The 17,861-nt window shown below is 50.0% G+C and overlaps 1 protein-coding gene across 1 annotated transcript; it reads right to left on the minus strand.

The window, feature by feature from the left end:
- Positions 1-3,546: 3,546 nt before the first annotated feature.
- On the minus strand, positions 3,547-5,223 carry LOC144180134 (uncharacterized). The gene is made up of 3 exons (XM_077708526.1): positions 4,923-5,223; positions 3,937-4,439; positions 3,547-3,747 (listed from the first exon to the last, which is right to left on the minus strand). The coding sequence occupies exons 1-3, from the start codon at positions 5,221-5,223 to the stop codon at positions 3,547-3,549; spliced, it is 1,005 nt and encodes a 334-aa protein (XP_077564652.1).
- Positions 5,224-17,861: the final 12,638 nt, after the last annotated feature.

A 17,861-nucleotide genomic window follows, 5' to 3' on the forward strand; every position in this document is an offset into this window, starting at 1 on the left:
TAGTTTGCGCCGTGGCATTACCCCCCAGCGGAACAAGCGCCGTCGCGGCGCTACGGCGAATTCAGGAGAGGCGGTTGGTACGGCTTCAGCCGGACTACGTGGACAATGTCGGTAGAAGGTGCACGAGTCGACGAGGGTGGAGAAACTGGGGAGATCTCATACGTGACATCGGTCACTTGACGTAGCACACGATACGGGCCACAGTACCGGGGCAGCAGTTTTTCAGAAAGCCCGACTTTGCGGGTAGGTGTCCAGAGGAGGACAAGGGATCCCGGTGTGAAGTGGACCACGCGGTGTTTGCGGTCATAAATCTTTCTCTGGACAGCTTGCGAGGAATAAAGTCGGTGGCGGGCTATCCGCCGCACATGATCAGCGCGGGCAATGGCTTCACTGGCGTACTCCGACCGCCGTAGCGGTAGGTAGCCCGACGTGGGGAGGAGTGTGTCCAATGGTAGAGTAGGATCACGGCCATATAGAAGGTAGAATGGTGAATATCCTGCGGTATCATGCCGGGATGAATTATAAGCGAAAGTCACATAAGGCAACATGACGTCCCAGTCGCGATGGTCTGCAGAAATGTAACAAGAGAGCATATCTGTCAGGGTTCGATTGAGGCGTTCCGTGAGGCCGTTAGTTTGGGGATGATATGCTGTAGATAGCTTGGGCTTAGCAGAGCATGAGCGAAGAGTATCGTGAATTACTTGGGAGAGGAAGTAACGTCCGCGGTCAGTGAGCAACTGTCGAGGTGCGCCATGCTGGAGAATTAAAACCCGAAGTACAAAATCGGCCACATCTGTAGCACAGCTGGTCGGCAATGCACGCGTGATGGCGTAGCGCGTGGCGTAATCGGTCGCGACAGCAATCCACTTGTTTCCCGATGAAGACAAGGGAAAGGGGCCAAGCAGGTCTAGACCGACACGGAAGAAAGGTTCTACCGGGATGTCAAGAGGCTGGAGCTGGCCCGCTGGAAGCGACGTTGGTGCTTTTCTGCGTTGGCACTGCGTCGTACGGAACGGTATAGGCCAGGTCAGAAGAAACGACGGCGGACTCGATCATAAGTGCGAGAGATGCCGAGGTGCCCAGCAGTCGACATGTCGTGAAGCTGCTGGAGCACAGTGGAGTGTAGGTGCTGGGGAACAACGAGCAACAGCTCAGGACCATCGGGACGAACATTGCGACGGTATAGGATGTTGTCACGGAGCAGAAACATTGCCGTTGAAGTGTCGGGTGAGGCCGAGTTAAGGTTGTCTATAATAGATCGTAGTGCCGGGTCATGACGCTGCTCTTCCTTAATGCGAAGAAGGCCAGACATAGTGCACAGAAAAACTGCACCGTCATCTTCATTGTCATTGGGTGGGTCGACAGGGTGGCGGGACAGGCAATCAGCGTCTTGATGCAAACGTCCAGATTTGTATTTTACATCAAATGTATACTCCTGGAGACGCAATGCCCACCGACCTAGCCGCCCTACAGGGTCCTTTAGCGAAGAGAGCCAGCACAGCGCGTGATGGTCTGTCACGACCGTAAACGGGCGGCCGTGCAGGTAAGGACGGAACTTGGTCACTGACCACACAAGAGCGAGACATTCTCTTTCAGTGATTGAGTAGTTGCGCTCTGGGGTGGAAAGAAGGCGGCTGGCATAGGCGATAACACGCTCCAGTCCACCTTGTCGTTGCTCCAAGACCGCCCCGATACCGTAACCACTGGCATCCGTGCGGACTTCTGTTGGCGCATGAGGATCAAAATGAGCCAGAAGTGGTGCATTGGTGAGCACGGAAACTAGGATGGTAAAAGCGGCCATTTGATCGGAGCCCCAGGAAAACGGAACGTTTTTCTTCAGCAGGCCGGTAAGGGGTCGGGCAATGTGCGCAAAGTCCTTGATAAACCGGCGGAAGTAGGAACAGAGTCCCAGAAAGCTTCTGACGTCTTTTGTTGAGCGCGGTGCCGGGAAGTTCTGGACTGCGCGAACTTTATCCGGGTCGGGTTGAACTCCCCTGGCGTCAACGAGGTGCCCCAGGATTGCTATTTTTCTACGGCCGAAATGACATTTTGAGGAATTTAGCTGGAGACCCGCCCGTCGGAAAATTGCCAGAATCTCAGAAAGGTGCTCGAGATGGGTGGTAAACGAAGGCGAAAAAACGATAACATCGTCCAAGTAACAGAGGCATGTGGACCACTTAAAGCCCTGGAGCAGCGAGTCCATCATGCGTTCAAATGTTGCTGCAGCGTTGCAGAGGCCAAAGGGCATCACTTTGAACTGATAAAGACCATCAGGTGTTATGAAGGCGGTCTTCTCACGGTCCATTTCATCCACGGAAATTTGCCAATATCCCGACCGAAGGTCGATGGATGAAAAATACTTGGCTCCGTGGAGGCAGTCAAGGGCGTCATCTATCCGCGGAAGAGGATAAACGTCCTTCTTCGTGACGGCATTAAGGTGTCGATAGTCCACGCAAAACCGCCATTTGCTGTCTTTTTTCTTGACTAGAACCACTGGGGAAGCCCATGGGCTGCAGGAAGGCTCAATGATATCCTTCGCCAGCATCTTATCCACTTCTTGTTGGATTACTCGCCTCTCAGCGCGGGAAACGCTGTACGGGTGTTTGTGAATTGGGCTTGCGCTTCCTGTAATAATTCGATGCTTGACCGACCAAGTTTTACCTAAAGGGCGGTCTTTGAGATCGAAAATGTCCCAATAGGATGCTAGCAGTCGGCGGAGCTCAACGGACTGTGCAGGGAGGATATCGGGAGCCAACATCGTTGAGTATGGTTCGGTCGGGGCAGGGGCACAACAAAATTCATCGGCGGGATGTTTTTGGGGATCGGCCGTTAAAACAGAAAGGTTGTATTCTCCTAAAGGGGACAGATGAACAATAGTGATTCCTTTGGGCAGCGATTGCACGGAAAAGCTGAAATTGAGAAACGGAAGAGATGCTCTGCTTTGCTTGATTCTGACAACTGTGTGTGGTAGCTTCACTCTGCGCTCCAGTGCAACGGGTGTGGTTGGCGATACGACGTAATCCCTGTCCGGTACAGGGGAAGAGATGAACAGCGGGACATAAGTGAATGCTTGAGGCGGTGAACGAACATCTTCGAGACAGCACAGACGCGGCAAGGGTTCTTCGATGGTGACTGGTGGCAGTGGAAGGTCGAGGTGGACGAGGCCGAGAGAACAATCTATGAGCGCTGAATGATCCGAAAAAAAATCTTGGCCTAGAATAATGTCATGGGTGCAGTGGTCTGAAACGGCGAACTGGACTGTTGCGTCTTGGCCAGCGATGGTGACGCGCGCGGTGCGCATTCCGGCGACCGCTGGGGTACCTCCGTCAGCGACCCGGAGACACGAAGTGGCTGAGGTCAAAACGTTTCGCAGACGACACCGAAGCTTCGCACTCATGACCGATACTTGTGCCCCGGTGTCAATAAGCTCATTCACATCGACACCATCAACTTTCACGTCCAACAAGTTCTTTTCGGTTCGCAGTGTTATCAGAGGATTTTCAGGTCGGTCGGAAAATGCAGCGTCACCTCCGGGGGCTGCATCCTCTAGTTTTCCTGGGAGGGCCTCGAGTAGCTGGTCGGCGTGGTCGGCGAGGAAAAGCGACGAGGAGAACGGGACTGGCGACGCTGCGGCGATGGGGAACCACCAGACCAGCGATTGTCGGCGGAATGAGCGGTGTTCAGCTGCGGCTGACGGCGGGAGTAGAAGCGTCGAGGAGGGTCGTCAGGGTACTGGTAGAAGTTGTTCTGGCGGGGCGGAAATGGACGGCTCCGGCAGTATCAAGCCACGTGGCCTACCCGTCTGCAGTTGAAACAGATCGGGCGGTCGTCAGGAGTCCGCCATTCATCAGCGAGGCGGCTCTGGAAACGTGGCGGCGTATTGTCGCACCGAGAAGGGCTGATGTGTGAACCATAACGAGCGCATGGGTGACTCACGGAGCAAATTGGCTGCACTCGCAAATTCAGCAGCTCTTTGCGCACAACTGCCTGAATGAGAGGTACAGGGACAGCGGAATAGTTCTGGGAGTCGTGCGGGCAGCAAGTTGGGGCAATGGCCTCAATCTCGCGACGTACAATTCTTGTGATATTATCTGGAGTTGGTGCCATCCCTGTGGAAGTGCGCTGTCCTGCTGGTGGCTGGAGGGTATCTTCGCAGGAAGAGGTCGCAGCCGTGTTAGGGAGCCGGGTGAATTTTTGAGCGATTCGGCGGCTTTTCGCCAGCTCAAAGCGACGACATTCGGCGATAAGGGTGTCAACTTTGTCGCAGTTCTTGAAAACTAGAAGGTTAAAAGCATCATCGGCTATGCCTTTTAAGACGTGGCCCACTTTTTCTTCCTCCGACATCTGACGGTCGACTTTGTAGCAAAGGAATAGCACGGTCTGAATGTAAGTAACGTACGATTCAGTGGGGCTTTGCACGCGGGTGGCAAGGTCATTTTAAGTGCGAATGCACTTTATAAGCGACTCTGAATTCCGTTGACCGCCGTCCGTTCACATAGCAACAGCTGCGGGTGCGCGCGCTCCTCGTCTTCCTTGGCAACGGGGGAGATGGCACATACCCACGTGGGAGATTGGCCAGGAATCTCCTCGTCTTCCTTGGCAATGGGGGGAGATGGGCGCGCGCTGCCTGGCCGCTGACATGGCACATACCCACGTGGGGGATTGGCCAGGAATCGGGCGGGAGAAGGGCTAATGCACCCGCTTAAAGGAGTACGGACACGAAATTTCAAAGCTGAGATCCGCTCTAGCAATCAAGTACAACGACAACACAAATAGGTGTCTGTGCATAAATGCATCTTTCTTTCTTTGTAGTTGTGTGTGTGTGTGTGATCTCTCTTTCGCGAACATTACCGAACCGCGCAAATTCAACTCCTGCATTCGCACTTTCACATTCTTCCCCTCGGGGAAATGCGGGGAATTTTTGGCTTCCAGCTGCCGACTCTCGGATCGTCCGAACAGAGCCTTCAGCTCTTCTTTACAAGCGTCCCAACTGGTGAGGCGGGCCTCGTTTGTGTCAAACCAATCCTTGGCCGTACCTTTAAGGTAGAGGTCCAGGTTGGCGAGCATGAATGTGGGGTCCCAGCGGTTGTGGCTACTGACACGCTCGTACATAAGGATCCAGTCTTCTACGTCGACGTCATCCGTGCCGCTGAATTTACCGGGTTCGCGCGGGTGGGTAAGGATGATGGTCTGGCCTGTAGCGGCCTGGCTAGGCGCAGTCATGGTGAGGGTTGTCCCCGAGTGCACTTTGCGAAAGTAAGAGTGCCGGACGTGCGTCCGCTACGCAGCTCCGTCTTCGCAGAAGGCCAGCACCTCCACCACAAGATGTTACGAGGCGAGGAGGCGGAAGAGAAGAATGTATTTAAAGTATTTACACTATTTACAGGAAGAAAGGCTGGGCTGCCGCTAACATCCAGAACGACCCGCAAGAGACCTCGTCGTCTTCCTCTACCAACAACCGTCGCTGGACGCATTGCTCTTGCTTGTGGACCAATCCCTCAGAACTACATCGTTCGGCATCTGCTAGTTTGCGCCGTGGCAATATGTTCTCAATGCACACAGAAATACTAAGATGTAAGAAATGCCCCAATCTTTCGCTTTTCACGATATTAATCAGAATACTTTGACTACTTTTCGTCAGAAAATTCCCTCTATTTGGCGGAACCCTTTACTTCTGTGCACCACTGCAGATGATGCCTACGATACTTTTCTAGAATCATATAAAGAGGCATATACAAAGTATTTTCCTCTTAAGATGGTCAAGAAAAATAAGAATATAAGGAAACCATGGATTAAAGACGAATGTCTGAAGATGATTCGTAACAAAGATTTATTGTACCATTAGTTTGTAAAAACAAAGAACAGGGACGATTTTGAAGGCTTTAAAAAGTACCGAAACTTTGTGACAACGTTCTTACGCTATACTAAAAAAATGTACTTCGAACATGTGTTTTCTGAGGCTTCCTCCCGGCGGGATGTCATGTGGCGGGAATTGAATAAACTTTTGCATCCACTTACCCCCCTTAACGACGACTTTGAATTGACAGTAGATAATAAACCACTCAAGGGTCAAGAAGTGGCAACCAAGTTTAATCACTATTTCACGAATCTTATGCAATGCTTCCACAATGAACGCGCTATGAGCTTCCTAGAGGATTCTAACCCCCACAGAGCCTTTTTTTCTTCGGTAACGCCTCAGGAAATATGGTCGATTTTCTTGTCACTACAAAATAGCAAGGCCATAGACATCGAGAAGCTTCAGATTCGTCCTATTAAGCTTGTACTGGACCTTCTTGTATCACCGCTTAGCCAAATATATAACCTGTGCCTTACTGCTGGTGTTTTGTCAAAAAAGATGCAGCAAGCTAAGGTCACGCTACTATTTAAATCCGGGGACAAAATCAATTTTCCCAATTATAGACCGGTTTCTGTACTTCCAGTTACTTTAAAAGGCTAGAAAAAGTAATCGCGAAACACCTAGTGTCCTTCTGTGACAAACACTCTGTTATATCATCAAAACAGTTAGGTTTTTGTAAACATATGCCAACGAATTAGCTTTACTAACGCAAAAAGAATAAATAATCCAGGGATTTGAAGAAAAGAAGGTAACTTTAGTTATATTTATAGACTTCTTCAAAGGATTTGACAGAATTAGTCATTTAACATTGCTTTAAAAATTACAACATTATGGATTCCGGGGGCTTTACTCTTTTGCAATCTTATTTAAGTAACCGGCAACAGGTCGTAGCAATAAAGGAACACAACTCTTCTTCACAAGAAGTAAGGGCTGGAGTTCCGCAAGGCAGTCTTCTAGGGCCAATCTTGATTAATATTTATATGAATGATATCGTAGAAATTACTGACATTGCACATTTTATTATGTACGCAGATGATACCAACATTTTCTTTCAATCGTGTGATACTACTCAGCTTTTGCATTTAGCAAATATAACCCTCGAAAAGCTTCACAAATGGACTAAAGCATACTCGTTAAAAATAAATACTAAAAAAACTATACCGATGTTATTTTCACCAGCTCAAAGATCTATTGACAGAAACCTCAGTTTGTACATCGGATCTGAAAAGATTTGTATAGTTAGTGAAATAAAAACATTAGGCATTGTTTTTTAAGAACATTTAAAATGGGATGCCCATGTCCATCACGTCTGCACTAATTTATCTCGAGCGTGTGGGGTGCTTTGTAGGTTACGGCCTGTGGTTACATCAAATATTAAACTTATTCTTTATCATGCTATATTCACAGCTCACATCAATTACTGCAGCCTCGTATGGTTAACCAGTTCCGGAAAAAATATTAATAAGCTGCTATTATTTCAGAAAAAGGCCATTCGACATATCGCAACTGTACCATATGACTCTCACGCCAACGAAGTATTTCTGCAGTATAATTTGCTTCCTGTCCAATGTATCTACAACTTTAATCTTCTAACAAAGTATAAAAATAGATTGCAACACAATGGTGGAGCATATCTAAGTCTATGTAGTTTAAGAAAACCGTTGGACGTACCGTACGAAATTAGGGGAAGGAGTACATGGCCCGTGCCGTTTTCAAGAACGAATTATGGCAATGAATGGTTGCAATCCCGAACTGCCCGCCTTTTAAATAACCTAGCCGAGAGTGGCACAGCTATAAATACAATTTCTAAGTGAGACTTAAGGAAACGTTTACTGCTGAACATAGAACATTTTTAACTGACAATCTATTAAGCGTTGTCTCTCGTGGCAACCTTGGTTTAGCCAAAATTACTTGTAATATTTTTCAAGCGTTTTATTGGCATTGTCTTCATTCCCTGCAAACTTTAGCATCTAAAAAGTACCGTACACTGACTTTTGCCAATATTGTGTGTATTTATTTATGTGGATACTTCTGTAGTGAAGATTTTGATGAGTGTATGCATACCTGTATATAACATGACTTTTTCTTCAAGTTTTGTCTTTTGCTTTTTTTGTGTCTACACAGGTTCCGTACATATCCAATATTTCTCTTTTTATGTACCTGTCTACCCTGTTTTGTTTTCTAACCTTTATATGTATGTATGTACCTATGAGTGCCTATATGCGTGTATGTATATCATTTAATAAGTATATTTTACAAACTGTGAGCTATAGTGCGTTTTAATGCTTTCTTTTATGGTTGTATGTAATATCGACATGTTAAGGCGAGATTTATTTTCTTAGGATTATTTCCTGCGCGTATGCTTTAAACTCCTGTTTCTGCTCTGCCACGCCAACCGTAAGGTGCAAACACCTTGTCAAGCTGCAGTTTTGCAGCTTTTTGTGTTTGTCCTCGCATTTCTGTGTACGAAATGCTCAATAAAGTTGAAGTTGAAGTCGAAATTAGTTAGGTGAGTGAATGAGCTAATGTGAATTATTGGGACTGGTGTGTTGATTAATTTTGATTAAAAGAATTAGCGGGTCAGTTAAGGCGGATTCGATGGTCGGACCAAACATGATATCTTTGGGGTCCTTGGCATTTGGAAATTTTGCAGCGTTCTCCTCGACCAATCAGGAAATTTTGTCACGCACAAAGTAGCCGCAAAGTTATGTGAAGACCGCCTGAATGCTATAAAAGGTCTTTCTTTATGCCCGTATTGCGCTATTATGTTGTTGCTATTGAAGAGGTGTTTATTGGCAGGGAATGGTAGCGTTCCAGGTGACGGTGTTCAGGTAGGCACTGAGACTAGCCGGAGCGATGATCACGTTGCAGCGAGCTATCAGATATCGTGGCGCGTTCTCTCCGAGGCCGGTGCTACCTCCTCGTCGTCTTCACAGTCCCCATTCACTACGTACCCATTATGGCCCATGGCCACCGTATCAGAGCATACCCACGCGGGGCATAGTGCGTCCTTCGCAGTGCCTGATAGCATACTCTAAGTGGGCAAATCTTTGGCACTACAATTACCCCCCGCGGACATAAGAAGCCATCCTGGCGACCTAAGGGCAAGATAAAACCATCGGTTCGTGGTAAGCCTTGAGACGGTCAACGTGCACAGTTTCGCGACCGCGACAACGAAGGTCCGGAGACAACGTGAGCGGCTCAACTACGTAGTTCACTGGGGATGCGCGCTCGATTACACGGTAAGGACCATGATATTTGGACAGCAACTTCTGAGCAAGACCAGGAACAGTCGAGGGTATCCACAGCCACACAAGAGAACCGGCAGCGAACTCAGGGGGCGGTGTTCCATCGTCGTGACGCTGCTTCTGGCGAGATTGCTCCTCAGAAGTCAGGGCCCGGGCGAGCTGGCGACACTCTTCGGCGTGTCGAGATGCCTGTGACACGGGGGTGCATTCAGATGCATCTGGTCGGTACGGCAGGATGGTGTCGAGCGGACATGACGGCTCGCGGCCGTAGAGGAGAAAGAAAGGCGAAAACCCCGTAGTTGCTTGAGTGGCGGTGTTGTACGCATAAGTTACGTACGGAAGAACTTGGTCCCAGTCGGTGTGGTCTGCCGAAACATAAGTTGCCAACATATCACCCAGTGTCCGATTAAATCTTTCCGTGAGCCCATTGGTCTGTGGATGGTAAGAAGTAGTGGTGCGGTGGATAACGTTGCACTTTGCGAGCAGGGCTTCAATTACTTCAGATAGAAACACACGGCCTCGGTCACTGAGCAACTCTCTAGGGGCACCGTGACGACGAATGAACTGGCGTAGGAGAAATGAGGCGACCTCGCGGGCGTTAGCGGCTGGTAGTGCGGCGGTTTCAGCGTATCTCGTTAAGTGGTCTACCGCGACGATGGCCCAGCGGTTTCCAGACGCCGTGTAGGGGAGCGGCCCATACAAATCGATTCCTACGCGGTCGAAAGGTCGTACTGGACACGGCAGGGGCTGCAACGGAGCCGGCGGTTGGTTTGGTGGGGACTTGCGGCGTTGACATTTTTCGCAATAACGGACGAACTTGGTGACAAAAGTGTACATTCCACGCCAATAGTACCGCATGCGGAGACGTCGGTATGTCTTCAGTACACCAGCATGACCACACTGCGCATCGCCGTGAAAACATGCGCAAATGTCTGAACGGAGATGGCGGGGAATAACGAGGAGCCACTTCCGGCCGTCTGCGTTATAATTTCGGCGGTACAGAAGCTCGTCACGAATAGCGAAGTGAGTAGCCTGTCGCCGTACAGCTCGAGGGGCGTTTGGCGAAGCGGGGTTTGTTAGACAGTCCAAAAGAGAAGTGATCCAGGGATCCTTGCGCTGCTCGCGAGGCATGTCGTCAAGTGACAGAGAGGACAGAATTCCGTCTATGGATGACAAAAAGGCACTGTCGGCGGTCACAGGAGAGCGTGAGAGCGCATCGGCGTCGGTGTGTTTGCGGCCAGATCGAAAGAGCACTCGAATATCGTACTCTTGTAAGCGAAGGGCCCACCTTCCAAGACGACCAGACGGATCCTTCAAAGAAGATAGCCAGCATAGGGCGTGGTGGTCGGTGATTACGTCGAAGGGCCTGCCGTACAAGTAGGGACGAAATTTGCTTATGGCCCACACAATAGCCAGGCACTCTTTCTCCGTGACGGAGTAGTTTTCCTCCGCTCTTGTGAGTGTCCGGCTCGCATAAGCAACGACGTATTCGTCGAAGCCAGATTTCCGTTGGGCGAGCACAGCGCCCAGGCCAACACCGCTGGCGTCAGTATGAAGCTCAGTGGGGGCCGACGGGTCGAAATGGCGGAGGATCGGTGGACACGTAAGCACAGAACGGAGCTTTTTGAAAGCCTCGTCACAGTCTGAAGACCAATGAGCGATGTCGTTGGACCCGTTCACGTTCAGAAGCTTCGTTAGAGGTGCCGTTATCGACGCAAAGTTCCTCACGAATCGTCGGAAGTACGAGCAGAGGCCGATAAAGCTTCGGAGCTGCCTGGTGGTGGTGGGCTTAGGAAACTCGGCGACCGCACGAAGTTTGTCAGGATCAGGACTGACGCCATCTTTGGACACAACGTGACCTAAAATTGTAAGTTGGCGGGCAGCAAAGCGGCACTTCTTGAGGTTAAGCTGAAGTCCTGCATCAGTGAGGCATTTCAAGACTTGTCGGAGGCGGGTAATATGCGTGTCAAAATCGGAAGAAAAGACGACAATATCATCAAGGTAACAGAGGCAGGTTTTCCACTTTAGGCCGCGCAAAATATTGTTCATCATGCGTTCAAACGTTGCAGGCGCGTTGCAAAGGCCAAAAGGCATGACGGTAAACTCGTACAAGCCATTTGGTGTTACAAAGGCCGTTTTCTCCCGATCAGCATCCGCCATGGGGACCTGCCAGTAGCCAGACCTTAAATCAAGGGAAGAAAAGAACTCGGCTCCTTGCAAAGTGTCGAGGGCGTCGTCGATTCTGGGGAGAGGGTAGACATCCTTGCGTGTGATTTTGTTGAGTCGGCGATAATCAACACAGAAGCGAATGGATCCGTCCTTCTTTGTGACGAGAACGACCGGTGACGCCCACGGGCTGTTCGAAGGCTGTATGACGCCACGTTCAAGCATGTCGTCCACATGACTGTCAATAACGCCACGTTCTTTGGCTGACACACGATACGGCCGTTGTCGTAATGGCGGGTGAGTTCCTGTGTCGATGTGGTGAGTAACTGTAGATGAGCGTCCCAAGGAGGATGTCTGGCAGTCGAAAGACGAGAGGAACTCTTGAAGCATGGCGAGAAGTCGGTTTCGTTCAGGCGCAGGAAGACTCTCGTCGATTGAGCGAAGGAAAACCGAGGTATCCGGGGCTGGAGCGGAGGGGTCGAGGAGAGCAAGTGAAGCGTCCGATGAGTTATCGGGAACGTCGGTGACGAGGAGGGTGTCAATCTCTTCTACACGACCCAGGCACTCACCACGAAACAGTGTAGCTGGAGAGGAATAGGGGTTGCAAATAAACATGGAGCTGAACCCATGCTGCATTTTAAAACTGCGAACGGCAGCGGGAAGCATTGTCGGAGGCAAAACAGCTCGGAAGGGCTGAGCAGCACTGTGGCGTCCGGAACTTAGTCGCACAGAACGGGTACAAGTACGGCAGAGCTAGGAGGAACGTCGGTGTCTTCGGCGACAACTAGGCGAAAAGAGGCAGGGTGTTCGTCCGATGAGGCGTCTTGAACTGAAAGTAACTCCATCTGAGCACGGGCGCAATCGATGACGGCGTGGTGGGTCGACAGAAAATCCCAACCGAGAATGACGTCGTGGGAGCACGAAGTGAGCACGATAAACTCAATGGGGTAAGTGATGTGTTCAATGGTGACCCGTGCTGTGCACGCAGCAACAGGCCGGATGTGTTGTGCGCTGGCGGTGCGGAGTGTGAGGTCGGACACTGGCGTCGTCACTTTGCGTAATTTGCGGCAGATCGTTTCGCTGATTACTGACACGGCAGCACCAGTATCGACAAGGGCGATTACGGCGAGTCCTTCAACAATAACATTAATGGCATTATGGGGTGAAAATCGAGGACTTAAGGTTTTCGACGTGGACGCAGCCTTTGCCTCAGGAACTGCGGCGACTAGTTTTCCTCCTGTGTTGGGTCAACGCGGGGACGCATTGGCGAAATAGATCGGCGACGCGGCGAGGACGACCTGCGGCTGTTGAATGTCGGTCGGGCGGCAGGAGGCGAGTTCGACGGCGGCAAGGGGGACTGCTGACGAAGTGGCGGCTCATACACGACGTAGGGCGGCGAATGAAACGACTGATCGTATGAGACGGCTTGGCGGCGACAGTAACGGGCGACATGGCCGGCAACACGACACACGAAGCAGATAGGGCGGTTATCAGGCGTTCGCCACACGTTGGGCGCATGAGGTCGGGGCGGTGACACTGACGGAAGCTACGGCGATCGTGGGGCGCAAAGCGGTGCCTGCTGGCGAGGTCGTAACAATGCTGCTGTGTAGGTTAGCGGCGACGATATGGGAGCAGCCACAGGCCCGGATGGGCAGGCCGAAGGGAGAGCATCGGCGACTTGTTCCCGTATCGCTTGCTGAAGTGTTGAAGACAATGGGGGCGCTGACACCGTAGCGGGTGCACACGATAGAAGAGATAGTTGACGCGCGATTTCTTGGCGAATAAAATCTTGAATGCGGGGCATCAGGGAAGACTCCTCGCTGCCGACGACCAATCCCGAAAGGGGCTCTGCCGGCCGTGACGCTGAGCGCCGCGTGAGAAGCCGCTGCTTGCGGAGCTCGTCGAAGCTCTGACACCAGTTGATGACGTCCCCGACAGTCTGTGGATCCTTACTCAGCAACATCTGAAAGGCGTCGTCGTCTATCCCCTTAAGGAGATGCTTGATCTTGTAAGCCTCGCTCATAGAAGGGTCGGCCCGCTTGCACAGGCCGATAACGTCTTCTATGTAACTCGTGAATGTTTCGCCTTTGTTCTGCGCCCGCTCTCGCAAAAGTTGTTCGGCGAGAAGTTTCCGCACGGCTGGGCGCCCAAACACTTTCAGAAAATCGGTCTTCAAAGCTGACCAAGACTGCAAGTCGGCTCCGTGGTTCAGGTACCACGTCTCAGCGAGTCGCTTGAGGGAGAATGGGACATTGTTGAGCTTCATCCGGTCATCCCATCTGTTATGTGCGCTCACCCTTTCATACGATGACAGCCAATCCTCGACGTCCTGGTCGTCATCGCCATAAAACATGGGTGGGTCTCGCTCGCGGATTGCACCGGAACAGACGATCGGGGGTTGCGAGGGAGACGTCATTTCCCGAAGGTCGTCAGTGGACAGGACACGACGGAGACTTCTGCTTCGTAACTCCAGGCTGCGGTGAGGACGGGAACCCGCACACTCCACCAATTGAAGAGGTGTTTATTGGCAGGGAATGGTAGCGTTCCAGGTGACGGTGTTCAGGTAGGCACTGAGACTAGCCGGAGCGATGATCACGTTGCAGCGAGCTATCAGATATCGTGGCGCGTTCTCTCCGAGGCCGGTGCTACCTCCTCGTCGTCTTCACAGTCCCCATTCACTACGTACCCATTATGGCCCATGGCCACCGTATCAGAGCATACCCACACGGGGCATAGTGCGTCCTTCGCAGTGCCTGATAGCATACTCTAAGTGGGCAAATCTTTGGCACTACACTATATTAAAATTGACATATCGGACTAAAGTTAATAACTAATTGCCTAATGCATATTGTATATTCATTAAAGAGTTTTCAAAACGTGTGTATATATGAGGGGAGACAGTTGGAAAGAAACTAAACTGCAAGAAAAAAAGGGAGGGACGATCAACTGGTTTGGTGCAAGAGCCGCCCGATAGCATTCTTCAGTACCTTCTTTTTGTGTTACCGTTCTGCAGCCTCCCACAGGTGTAGCATCTAAACCGCCGAACACAGCCCCCTCTAAGCTGAGGAAGCGGTGATAGCACATGCGCTTAGCCAAAGCGGCGTCAAAACTCTCATAACAGACCCTTAGCAGGCGTGGCCCAACTTTGCCAACGGTCGATTGCATGTTACAACACTTCCGATGTTCAATCAGAGACCACCAACGAGACCAGTCACGATTGTATGGGCGCCAGCTCATACTGGCATCCACGGCAAACAAGATCACCAACCTCGTGGTTCGAGATTTGACTCGCTTAGCCGGCGCTGATGAAGCCCGGCCCGAGTGCATGCATCCTGCAGTCACAGACCAAGAAGTTACTCAACACTCTGGCCTCTTCCATAGAACGTACTCCTCCCGGCACAAATCGCTACCGATTAACCAGGAAACATTACTCCGCACCCTGTGGGCATACACCTTCCCACACAACGCCAGACTTCACCTCTTTGACAGGACACAACTCTCTTCATTGCGTTTCTTCTGTGGAGAGCCTGGGAACCTCATACACATAGTAGGCGGCTGCGACTAGTGTGCCGTAGATCCATCCAACCTTCACGTTTCCATAGAGAATTGGGAGACAGCGATGGCCAGCTGCGGCCTGGAAGATCAGTTGTTCTTGATGGAAACGGCTGTCGATTCGGCCCCCTCGAATGAGGACGCCTCTCTTAAACATTGCCTCGATTGAATTAAACTTTGTTTTCTCTCTCTCTCTACAAGTGATCATTGCTGCTGCTTGTGACTTCACTTGGCTATCATCTTTCCTAGAGCCCAATCGCTGTCACCAGTCGCTGAAGGGCCATTAGCAAGTTCCTATCTCCAGTGGTTCCCTATCCAATGTCGTCCCATACCCGCTGTCCAATGAGTCTTTAGAGCCATTCTTTCTTTCTAACAGCTCTGTTAGCAGATAAAAGTCGAGCAGTAGAAAATTTTTCTAAATGCCACCTGCCACGCTTGGCAGTCGGCGCCACATACTAGTCACACTACCATAGAAAACATTTTGCGGGTACAGTTAAAGAAGCTCTTCAACACCTTAGATAAACTCGCCGCGGTGGCTCAGTGGCTAAGGCGTAGCGCTGATGAGCCCACAGACGCGGTTTAGATTCCCGGTCGCGGCGGCCGCTTTTCTGATGGAAGCGAAAAGCGAAAACGTCCGTGTGTCCGAAATTTCGTCGCACGTAAAGATCCCCAGGTGGTCAAAATTAATCCGGAGCCCTTCACTATGGCGCGCCTTGTCGTCGGCGTTGCGACAGCGCGTTAAACCCTACATAAATAAATAAATAAATAAATAAATATAACTAGGTAAATAAATAAATTAATAAATAAAAAGCAGTAAAGAAATAACTAAACACTTTCGAAAACGCTTTCAATCTTCTTCGCATCTGGAAGCACTGCGAAAACTATAGCTACTGCCAGCACAAAGCAACAGTGCGTGATTTGCTCACCGCTGCGGATACACCTTCCGTTTCTGCTTCGCTTTTGTGGCTTTTTTTAGATGGCTATCAAATGTGTTCTATTCTGCAACTTAAGGAAAGCCGGCAAATAGCCGCTACACCGCTGTAATGACGTCATTCAGCGGTCGAAGAACGCGAAGACCATGAAGGAGAGAAAAATATTTTGAGCAAGTTTTTATGTTATCTGACGAGGAGAGAACTAATTTTTGGCTGAGGCACATTGCGACCTCATAGTATAATGCCTTGGTTGACTACTTTCTCCAAGCACTCAAGATATAGACAAAAGTTGAAAAACGTGTTGCAGGGTCGCTTTAGTTTGGCGAAGACAAAATATTTGGACAAAGAAACGTTCATTATGAATTTGTTGTTATGCCGATTTTATAAGGAAACGAAAAACGAGCACAAAAAATTAACAGAAAAAACACGCCTGCCTTTTTTTTCTTCGAACCTGTTTGAACCCGTTTAAACCGGTTCGAACGGGTTCGAACCGGTTCGAACCTGAACGGAATGGCACTCTGGAACTGAACCCGAACCGAACCCGGAAGGCTTGAACCCGAACCCGAACCGAACCCGAAAAAATTCCGGTTCGACACCCTGGGTGCAACTCAAAGGTAACGCCATTACGTTGCTCCATGAAGATGGGAATGAATAGTGTGCGCAATAACAGCCGCAACCTGCAACCCGCAAACTGCAGCCGCAACCACTATAAAATAAGTAGCCATTTTGGGGAACCAACCCTATCCGAAAAGGCAGCGCGCTGGCGGGCAGCGTTCAGCGCGCGCCTGATTTCCGGACCAGCGCGCGCGTTTTCCAGCGGCGCTGGCCGCTCGAAAGCGCGTGCGCTGCCCGCTCGAAAACGCTTGTGCTGGCGCGGAAATTCGCGCGTGCTAGCGCTGAAAATCGCGCGTGCTGGCGCTGAAAATCGCGCGCGCTGGCGCTGAAATTCGAGCGCGCTGGCGCTGGATTAGCTACACCAGGATATTTCGGAAATTTACATTCCCTTTTATTGCCTCTTCATATCTTTACAGGGGACATCTCTATGTTGCCAACTCTCGCGCGTTGACATGGAACTGTATTATCCATGCACACAGGCTTCATTTTTATTATATGCAACGCAGCAGACGTATTCGAAGATCCCTTGCTTGAAGGCTGTCTTCATGACTATGCAGGATCCCAAAACAGGAGCCCATAAACCGCGTAGAGCTGTTGCTGTTTGCGATGAACCTTGCTCCAGGCACGTCCCTTGTCTTCCTTTGTCCTCAAGTTCCCATTGGCACCTAAAAAGAAAAACAAAACAAGGCAAAAATGAAATGTAGCTTTCCAGAAATACTGCAGGTAAAAAAATTCAAGTGGTTACTTGCTATTTATGCCAGTAGGTAGCACCACAAAAAAATGTTTTAGAAAAATGGCGCAATGTCTGAATCTGGTGTTCAAAGCATGCAATTATGGAAAGCTGTGTGCCCTGGTTCACTGTTAACATGGAATGTTGCAAGGGTATTTGTTCAGCATTGCATGCAGCTGAAGACCTAAAAAAATAGCAAGGCCCATTAACCCTGATGTCCACTGATTGGTCAATGATTTCCAATGATGTCCTTTGGCCAATGTGTCCATTGTTCGTTTGCCAACATGTTTGTTGGCCAATGATGTCGCTTGACCAACAATCCTGTGATGCCCATCAGCCAACAGTCTGTATTAGCAAGCTCTCACCCAACTCGAAACTGTGCTAGCACGAGCTTATCACCATGAAATGTGCCGCAGGAGCTCACCCAGCCAAAGCAGACGTTGCGTGCATGAGCCAATTGCCTTTCAAGCGCGCAGGTGGACATCTGGATCTGCCGCTTCGGCAGAGTGATACACCACATGAGCTATCACTGTTCTTAGCTTGTACCCAAGTATAAAGTGTTTCACTGCAGCTACGAGATAGATGCATCCACCACACTCACATATTGCCATTATATTTAGCTTTTTGAATGACACCCTATGGCCGTTAAGTACAATTTAACATTTATATTAATAAAGAAAGCACCTGCTACAGCACAGGTAGCAGTCCAAAGACGAAATTTAAAAAAAGGTTTGGTTTACCAACTCATAATTGTCTTGTAG

This window comes from Haemaphysalis longicornis, unplaced genomic scaffold (assembly GCF_048455015.1).
Source record: "Haemaphysalis longicornis isolate Haplotype H1 unplaced genomic scaffold, Haemaphysalis longicornis Haplotype H1 scaffold_4, whole genome shotgun sequence".
In the NCBI taxonomy this organism is placed as follows: domain Eukaryota; kingdom Metazoa; phylum Arthropoda; class Arachnida; order Ixodida; family Ixodidae; genus Haemaphysalis; species Haemaphysalis longicornis.